Source organism: Bison bison, unplaced genomic scaffold (genome assembly GCF_000754665.1).
Source record: "Bison bison bison isolate TAMUID 2011002044 unplaced genomic scaffold, Bison_UMD1.0 scf7180017864254, whole genome shotgun sequence".
NCBI classification, from domain to species: Eukaryota; Metazoa; Chordata; class Mammalia; order Artiodactyla; family Bovidae; genus Bison; species Bison bison.
The window spans coordinates 6,078,912-6,088,711 of record NW_011494826.1 but is presented as its reverse complement, the minus strand read 5'-3'; the positions used below and the strand labels follow the sequence as shown (position 1 = coordinate 6,088,711).

General features: G+C 42.7%; 1 protein-coding gene across 5 annotated transcripts in view; it reads left to right on the top strand.

Moving 5' to 3' along the window:
• The first annotated feature begins 795 nt into the window (after window positions 1-795).
• Window positions 796-9,800, top strand: part of TMEM260 (transmembrane protein 260) — a 70,231-nt gene continuing 61,226 nt past the window's right edge. For all 5 annotated transcript variants that reach the window (XM_010847696.1, XM_010847697.1, XM_010847698.1 and 2 more), the window contains exon 1: window positions 796-1,066. In XM_010847696.1, coding sequence (XP_010845998.1) covers window positions 916-1,066 — 151 coding nt within the window. In that variant the 5' untranslated portion in view covers window positions 796-915. The remainder of the gene's footprint in view (window positions 1,067-9,800) is intronic.

Here is a 9,800-nt window from a genome sequence, read left to right as displayed (position 1 = left end):
GAGATGCGTTCCAGGGAGATATCCACCTCCCCTCCCACTCCAGAATAGTTGCTACAATACTATATAAAGTAAGCTTAAAGACTTTACCAAGAACCATTCTCTGTGCTGGTGTAAGAGTCCCCATTCTTTCTGGTATTGCAGCCAACTGGAAAATGCAGTGACTTCAATTCATTTTCCACCGCATGGTCAAAGCTTCACTTCTTCACAAAGAAACACTCCTCCTCATCAATGTAGGAGACAATTTTATCATGATATAAATTATTTGTACTACCTCAGAAACTCAAGTTTTTCAACTCATCTCCCAAGTTTTCCTCATGCTATAAGAAAAGAAAAGAAAGAAAAAAAAAAGACCAATTAGCTTTCTTTAATCTCTCTGAAAATAACTCTGCGATTTAACAATTAGCACACGGGCATATAATTACTCGCAGTAAACATGTGATTTAGGTGTATGTTGACTAACTAGGCGCACATTGCGGGTTGGCGGGCTGGGGCCCCTCGTGCAGTTCCACCCCACACCTCAGGGGGAAGTCGCTACCCTTCCTTCGGCCCGCTTGGCGACCCGGCTCCCGTCTCTGTCAGACCCGACCAAGTGGCCAGGAAGTGGGGGAAGCCATAGCGACGGCGGCCCAGGCTTCCTCTGTTAAAACAAGGTTTGTCCCTTGTGATGCGCTAGTGGAAAGCACGCTATAATTCTGTAAACCCTGGGCACTCTGACGGCTGCCCGGGCCTGGGTCCCGCGAGATCCCGCATTTTCTACCCCCGCGCCAGCGCAGAAAGGTGCGGTCCGGCCCGACCCGGAAGCTGCCGCGGCCGCCTAGTGCCGAGCTCGCCTCTCGCCTTGTGGGCTCCTGGCGCCCCGACTTCTGGGGCCCGCCGTGTCCTCCTTTCTTGGTCCCCTCTGGCCCATGGGTCTCCATGGCCACGGCGGGGGCCCGGCTTGGGGGGCAGGCAGCCCGAGTCGGGGCGCGGGGCGCTGGGGGCCTCTGCGGCGGCGTCGCCGTGTTCGCCGCTGTGGCCGCCGTGTTCACTCTCACGCTGCCCCCCTCGCCGCCAGGGGGCGACTCGGGTAATGTACTCTCAAGGTCGTCCCTCCTGCCCTCCCTGATTTTGACCGTTTCCACGAGATCTGGTCAGTTCGCCCACTCCATCCTCCCGCCGGGGCCCCCCGCAGGGTTTTGCGTTTCAAAACCAGTTTGTGTGTTTTCATTTCTGTAATTTTCCTGTAGTTCTGGTCTCTTGTAGTTTTCAGGGCTGGTTGCTTTCTCCTCATGGGACTTAACTGACCGCTCCACTTCTCCAGATCATCTTCCTAGCTTTCCATTCCTTTTTCGTCCACAGATACCAGTGTTACTTGCAGAGTCTTTGTCGTGTACCAGACAAAAGGGCTGACAGGAGCCGCGAGCAAGTTTCATGGAGAGTGTTGTAATGCGGGCAGAGACAATACACAAACTGTTGAATAAACACAACGTATTGGGAGAACTTATTGGAGACAGTAAGAGGAAAATGTGATTGATAGTTGGGTAGGCAGTGGCTCTATCCGGATGGCTAGTCCGGAAAGGCCTCTAAGGAGGTGATATTTTAGTTGAAATCTGAACGTTGAAAAGCAACCAGCCTTGCAGACTATTTGCGGGAGAACACTTAAAAATAGTGGAAACCAGTTGCGGCTTAAAGCTGATTCTATCGAAAAGCGTGACTCGGGGCTATTTAAATCACATGAATAATCGTTGCGTATTTGGGATGAGATGCAGAGGCAGGTTTTGTTTTGTTGTCAAACTGATCATCTAATACTGCCTAATAATGATCAGTGATTTTGTCAGAATGGTGCTGAAACTTGGGGTAGTGAATCTATAGACTGAAAAAAACTGAACACCTTAGTTGCTGCATAACAGAATACCCCCAAATTGAGTGGCTTAAAACAACAAACGGTTATTCTCTCACATGTTCTGTTGGTCAGGACTCTGGGTGCAGTTTAAGTGGGTGCTCTTATCCAGAACAAGTTTGTTGTCCTGGTGTGGGCTGGGGTGCAGTCAACTCAAAGGTTCAACCTAACAAGGATTAAATTCTAAACCTCATCCAGCTCTTTGATGTGGGGGTTTCACAGAGAGAGAGAGAGATGGCACCTCTGCCTACAGCTCCGTCATTTTGTAACCCAATCTTGGCAGTGGCAGACCACTGCCCTGTTTTATTCTTGGAAGTGAGTCAGTATGTCCAGCCCATACTCAGCGGCAGAGGGTTATCCAGTGAGAATACTGGAATTTGGGAGTTTTAGAGGCCGTCTTCAAGGCTGCCTACCACATTGAAGATCCCTGATGTTCCTTTTACACATCATTACCTTTATTTTTTCTTTCAGATCCTATTGAATAGGAGCAGTGTTTCATTAGTATAGTGGGGAATGGAGTTATTTTCAAGTTTTATACTAAATAATAGAAATAACTTTATAGTTGTGAGAGCTTTGATATTGGAGAGTATTACTTACAGGTTGAATAGTTCTGTACCTTTGAAAAAAAGCATTGATAGTTCTTGACTATGGTTGTTTGAGCCTGAAGGATGAGATTAGAATGAATAATAATAACACTTGTTGAGCACTTAATATGTGCTAGGCACTGTTCAAAGTGCTTTACATAGATTGCCATTTTAATTCTCCCAGCTGCTACCCTGTGAGGTAGGTACTCATTTATTTTATAGATGACAAAACTAAGGTTAAGCTCTGTCCAGAATCACACAAGTAGAAGATAGAGGTAGTCAAGAGGAAAAAAACCCAAGTAGATTGAATTTAGAGCATGCTCTCTTAACTAGCCTATGCTCTAAATTCTTTTAAATCTATCATCATGTATTTAGTGATGAAGTCTATTTAAAATTTATGATTGTGTTACCAAGCTCATTTTGCTTTCTGTACAGCAGGCCAGTAAATCGGGAAAACAGTTGTTGGAGCAAGGAATAACCACTTTAATTGTAAAGCTAGCAGACTGAAAAGATGACAGACTAGCACCTCAAAAAAAAAAAAAACAAAACAAAACCTTGGTACATATACAATGGAATACTACTCAGTCGTTAAAAATGAAGTAATGCCACTTGGAACAACATGGGTGGACCTAGAGATTGTCATACTGAGTGAAGTAAGTCAGAAGGAGAAATACTGCGTGGCATCCCTTGTATGTGGACTCTAAAAAGAAATGATACAAATGAACTTAGAAAACAGAAACAGACTCACAAGCTTAGAGAAGGAACTTAGCGGTTTGCCAGGAGGAATGGATAGATAAGGAGTCTGGGATGGACAAGTACACACTGCTGTATTTAAAATGGATAACCGACAAAAACCTACTGTATAGCACATGGAACTCTGCTCAATGTTATGGGGCAGCCTGAATGGGAGGGGAGTTTGGGGGAGAATGAATACATGTATACATATGGCTGAGTCCCTTTGCTGTTCACCTGAAAATATCACAACGTTGTTAATCCACTATACCAGGTTTCCCTGGCAGCTCAGCTGTAAAGAATCCACCTGCAAATGCAGGAGATAAGGGTTTGACCCCTGAATTGGGAAGATCCCCTGGAGAAGCAAATGACAACCCACTCCAGTACTACCTGGGAAATCCTATGGACAGAAGAGCCTGGCAGGCCTCACAGTCCATGGTGTCACAAAAGAGTAGGACATGTCTTAGCAACTAAACCACCACCACCCCAATACAAAATAAAAAGGTGTTGTTGTTCAGTTACCTAGTCATGTCTGACTTTACGCCCATGGACTGCAGCATGCCAGGCCTCCCTGTCCCTCACCATCTCCCTGAGTTTGCCCAGGTTCATGTTCATTGCATCGGTGATGCTGTCCAGCCATCTCATCCTCTCACTTCCTCTTCTGCCCTCAATCTTTCCCAGCATCAAGGACTTTTCCAGTGAGTCATCTGTTCATATCAGATGACCAAAATACTGGAGCTTCAGCATCAGTCCTTCCAGTGAATATTCAGGGTTGATCTTCCTTAAAATTGGTTTGATCTCCTTGCATCCAAGGGACTTTCAGGAGCCCTCTCTAGCGTCACAGTTTGAAGGCATCAGTTCTTTGGCGTTCTGCCCTCTTTACAGTCCAGCTCTCAACAACTGTACATGACCACTGGGAAGCCCATAGCCTTGACTATACGGACCTCTGTCAGCAGAGTAATGTCTCTGCTTTTCAATACACCGTCTAGGTTTATCATCGCTTAACTGTCAAGAAGCAATTGTCTTCTGATTTCATGGCTGCAGTCACCATCTGCAGTGATTTTGGAGCCCAAGAAGAGAAAATCTGTCACTATTTCCACCATTTCCCCTTCCATTTGCCATGCAGTAATGGGCAGGTGCCATGATCTTAGGTTTTTTAATATTTAGTCTTAAGCTGGCTCTTTCACTCTCCTCCTTCACCCTCATCAAGAGGCTCTTTAGTTCCTCTTCACTTTCTGCCATTAGAGTGGTATCATCTGCATATCTGAGGTTGTTGATGTTTCTCCCACCTATCTTGATTGCAGCTTATAACTCATCCAGCCTGGCATTTCTCATGATGTGCTCAGCGTGTAGGTTAAACAAACAGGGTGACAGCAGACAGCCCTGTCGTACTCCTTTCTTGATCTTGAACCAATCAGTTGTTCCATATAGGATTCTAACTGTTGCTTTTTGACCCGCATACAGGTTTCTCAGGAGACAGGTGAGATGGTCTGGTATTCCCATCTAAGAGCTTTCCACAGTTTGTCATGATCCATACAGTCAAAGGCTTTGGTGTAGTTGATGAAACAGATGTTTTTCTGAAATTCCCCTACTTTCTCTATAATCCAGTTAAGGTTAGCAACTTCATCTTCAGTTCCTCTTCCTTTTCTAAACCCAGTTTGGACATCTGGAAGTTCTTGGTTCACATAATGCTGAAGCCTAGCATGCAGGATTTTAAGCATGGCCTTATTAGTATGGGCTATCAGTACAATTGTCCAATGGTTAGCACATTTTTTGTATCACCCTTCTTGGGAATTGGGATGAGAATTGACCTTTGCTAGTCCTATGGCTACTGCTGGGTCTTCCAGATTTGCTGATGTTGTTTAGTTCCTCAGTCATGTCTGACTCTTTGGGACCCCATGGACTACTGCACACCAGGTTTTCCTATCCTTTCCCTTATCCTTCCAGGACTTGCTCAAACTCATGTCCATTGAGTCGGTGATGCCATCCAACCATCTCGTCCTCTGTCATCCCCTTCTCCTCCTGCCTTCAGTCTTTCCCAGCATCAGAGTCTTTTCTAATGAGTCAGCCCTTCACATCAGGTGGCCAAAGTATTGGAGTTTCAGCTTCAGCATCAGTCCTTGCAATGAATATTCAGGACTGATTTCCTTTAGGATTGACTAGTTTGATCTTCTTCCAGTCTAAGGGACTGTCAAGAGTCTTCTCCAACACCACAGTTCAAAAGCATCAATTCTTCGGTGCTCAGCCTTCTTTATGGTCCAGCCCTCACATCCGTACGTGACTACTGGAAAAACCATAGCTTTGACTAGATGGATCTTTGTTGCCAAAGTAATGTCTCTGCTTTTTAATATGCTATCTAAGCTTGTCATAGCTTTTCTTCCAAGGAGCAAGTGTCCTTTAATTTCATGGCTGCAGTCAACATGTGCAGTGATTTTGGAGCCCAAGAAAATAAAGTCTCACTGTTTCCATTGCTTCCCCATCTATTTGCCATGAAATGATGGGACCGGATGCCATGATCTTCACTTTTTTGAATGTTGAGTTTTAAGCCAGCTTTTTCGCTCTCCTCTTTCACCTTCATCAAGAGGCTCTTAAGTTCTTCACTTTTTGCCATAAGGGTGGTGTCATCTGCATATCTGAGGTTATTGATATTTGTCCCGGCAACCTTGATTCCAGCTTGTGCTTCATCTAGCCCAGGATTTTGCATGATGTACTCTGCATATAAGTTAAATCAGCAGGGTGACAAATTGCTGACATAATGAATGCAAAACCTGATGGCATCATCCTTTAGGGATTTGAATAGTTCTGCTGGAATTTCATCACATCCACTAGCTTTATTAGCAGCAGTGCTTCTTAAGGCCCTCTTGAAAAGTCAAGAATGTACTCCAGAATGTCTGGCTCTGGGTAACTAACCACACCATTATAGTAATCCAGTTCATTAAGATCTTTTTATACAGTTCTTCCATGTATTCTTTCCATCTCTTCTTGGTCTCTTCAGGGTCTATTAGGTCTCTACCATTTTTATCCTTTATTGTGCCCTTCTTTGGGTGGAATGCTTCCTTGATGTTTCCAATTTTCCTAAAGAGATCTCGTCTTTCCCCATTTGTTATTGTCTTCTATTATTAAGCACTGTTCATTGAAGAAGGTCTTCTTGTCTCTCCTAGCTATTCTTTGGAACTCTGCATTTAATTGGACGTACTTTTCCCTCTCTCCCTTGCTTTCCGCTTCTCTTCCTTCTTCCACTATTTGTAAAGTCTCCTCAGATACCACTTTGCCTTCTTGCTTTTCTTTTTCTTTGGGATGGTTTTGTTCGCCACCTTCTATACAATACGTGGACTTCTGTTCTTAGTTCTTCAGGCACTCTGTTAACTAGATCTAGTCCCTTGAATCTATTCGTTACCTTTACTGCGAATTCATACGGGATTTGATTTAAGTCATACCTGACTGGCCTAGTGTTTTTCCCGGTTTTCTTTGTGCTGTGCTTAGTCGCTCAGTTGTGTCCACCTCTTGGCGACCCTATGGACTCTGTCCATGGGGATTCTCCAGGCAAGAATACCAGAGTGCCATGCCCTCTGCCAGGGGATCTTCCCACTCCAGGGATTGAACCCAGGTCTTCCACATTGCGGGCGGATTCTTTACCATCTGAGCCACTAGCGAATTTTCTATGAGAAATTGATGATCTGAGCCACAGTCAGCTCCAGGTCTTATTTTTGCTAACTGTATACAGCTTCTCCATCTTCGACTACAAAGAATGTAATCAATTTGATTTCAGTATTGACCGTTTGGTGATGTCCATATGTAAAGTAGTCTCTTATTTGTTGAAAAAGGGTATATGCTATGACCAGTACATTCTCTTGGCAGAATTCAGTTAGCCTTTGCCCTGCTTCATTTTGTTTTCCAAGGCCAAACTTGACTGTTACTCCAGGTATATCTTGACTTTCTACTTTTGCATTCCAATCTCCAATGATGAATAGAACATCTTTTTTTGGTGTTAGTTTTAGGAGATCTACTAGGTCTTCGTAGAACTGATAAGCTTCTTTGGCATCGGTGGTAGAGGCATAAACTTGGATTACTGTGATGTTGAATGGCTTGCCTTGGAAATGAACTGAAATCATTCTGTCATTTTTGAGGTTACACCTAAGTACTGTATAAGTACAATTTCATACTCTTTTGTTAATTATGAGGGCTACACCACCACCACCACCACCCCAATACAAAATAAAAAGTTTATATACACACACACACAAAACAACCTAAATTTGGATTCCTTTTATACAGAAGAGGGGGAGGGTCCACTGTGGTGCTGACCAGTAACTAAGTGGGGCTGCTATATCTGGTGCCTGCCCCACACCATTACAATTGTTACTTTGTTTTCGTTAATAATGTCTTTTATTTTTTTCCCAAAAGAATAAAGTTATCTATTCACTTAGAGTTATCAGATTTTTTAGGTATTCTGATTTGTTTCATTTGACGCTGGATAGTAGTTGCTTCTAATATTTTTATGTTCATTTTTTTGAGAATGCTAAATAAACTTTTCCAATGTTGCCAATAAAATTTGTAAATCACATCTTTGATAATTTTGCTTATGTGTTTAATGTACTGTTCTCTTTAGATTTCATGTTTATGAATTTTTTTTAACCAATAAACAGAATGCATCTCAAGACCAACATAAAGCATATACTCTTCTTCCTAATAAGTCTTAAATTATACTTCATGAATCCATCACATTGTGTGGCCTAGCCAAAACTACTTTTTGTACCACTTGATACACATTGTTGATTTATGGGCAAAAGCATTCCTGGTCATTTAGAGGAAAGGTTGGGAATCTAGCCTTCACTTGTGTTTGTTATTCTTGGGAAAAATAAATTAGCTTATATGTATATTTATATATTTTTAACATACAGAGGGATCTGGGTTATGTAAAGGTGAAACATCTGCTAACTACTCTGAGTTTGCCACCCATTTTTGTCCCAGACAAAGCTGTGGTTCTCAAGCTTGAATATATTGATACTTGAGAATTGCCTGGAAAACATTGGCCCTGATTCCAGAGGGTGTCGTGTAAGGAGATTTAGGTTATGGTCAAGGAATCTTCACTTTTAAAAGGCATCCAGGTAATTCTGATACAGGTTATAGTAGGACTTATATTGGACAAATTGTGTTTAGTTGCTAAGTACTGTCCAACTCTGTTGAACCCCATGGACTATAGCCTGCCAGGCTCCTCTGCCCATGGGACTTCCCAGGCAAGAATACTGGAGTGGGTTGCCATTTTCTTCTCCAGGGCATCTTTTTGGTCCAGGGATCAAACCCACATCTCCTGCATTGCAGGTGGACACTTTACCACTGACCCATCGAACCCTAGTGTAAAGGGTTGATTGAGGGAAAGCAAGGTGCCAGAAGGCTTTTTTTTTTTAATTATTTCTCTTTGTATCATGTTCAGTTTTAAGAGTAGTGCTTCTCTTTAGCTTTTTATCAAGGGTACATAATAGACTTTGAACACTAGCATCTTTTCTATTTAGATTTTAATTCACATACGAAAAGAGTTGGTGTTGGAGGTTTGTAACATTCAAGATTCATCTTTCTACCAACAACTCCCACAAAGAATAACAGTATATTGACTTTTCAATGGTAAAAAGAGAAAATAGGGCATTTTTCTTAATGTTAGATGTAATTCTAAATACATTTTTATTTGAGGAGAATGAATAGTGGCCTTGAAAATCTGAACTGAACTGTGCTTCATTGCACTTACAGAAATGTAAGAATCAGAAATTAATTAAAACCTTTTGGGACTGAACACATAAGAGCAAACCCATTTTGGAATATAAAATGATAAATACAGTTTTGGTAACAGTATCTACAAAGGGAAGGTTATTTTAAGCATTTAAAACCATGAATGATTTGTGTAAGATACAAAAAGGGCTTTTGTCTTCTAAGATGTTCTTGAATTTTTCTGGAAGACTTCAAAGATGTCCTTAAGCATGTGACTTAAGTGAGTAGTATCTGTCTTTCATGTCCTTGTGGGGCTTCTCTGAAGTGAGCAATTATCCCACCTGATGGGGATGTCTGAGTCTTTTTGTCATCTTCTATGTGCGGGACTCTTCTGGGTGGCACAGGAGGGAGAGGTGCCGATGTCTTCTTGACAGAACCCTAAAATGGATAACTTAGTGGAAAAGACAAATGAAAACAACTAACCAGAATAGAAAGCAATCTAAAGAAGTGCTAAATAGGTTCAGGCAGGTTCTATGAAGGAGGCAGAAGTGATTAATTCTAATGGGTGAAGCTGGGGAGGGGTATGTGTAAGGAAAGGTGTCACTGAGAAGGTAACAATTGAACCAGGCCTTGAAGGATTTAGGAGAGAATGCTGGGTGAGAAAGTGAGTGATAAGAGGTGCAAAAGAGGACCATTTCAGAGTAACAGTGGGGAGCCCGATCTGACAGAGGTGAGCCTAAGTTTCATGGACATAAGCCTTGGGAAAGGAACCAGAAGCCGTAGAGGGCTTAGGTGTCACAATGAGAAATCAACTTCATTCAGTGGGCAGAGAGCAGCCGTTGAGAAATTTTAGGCTAAGAAAGCAATCTTGACCTCTAGTGGGGCCGGGGGTGGGGGTGGGG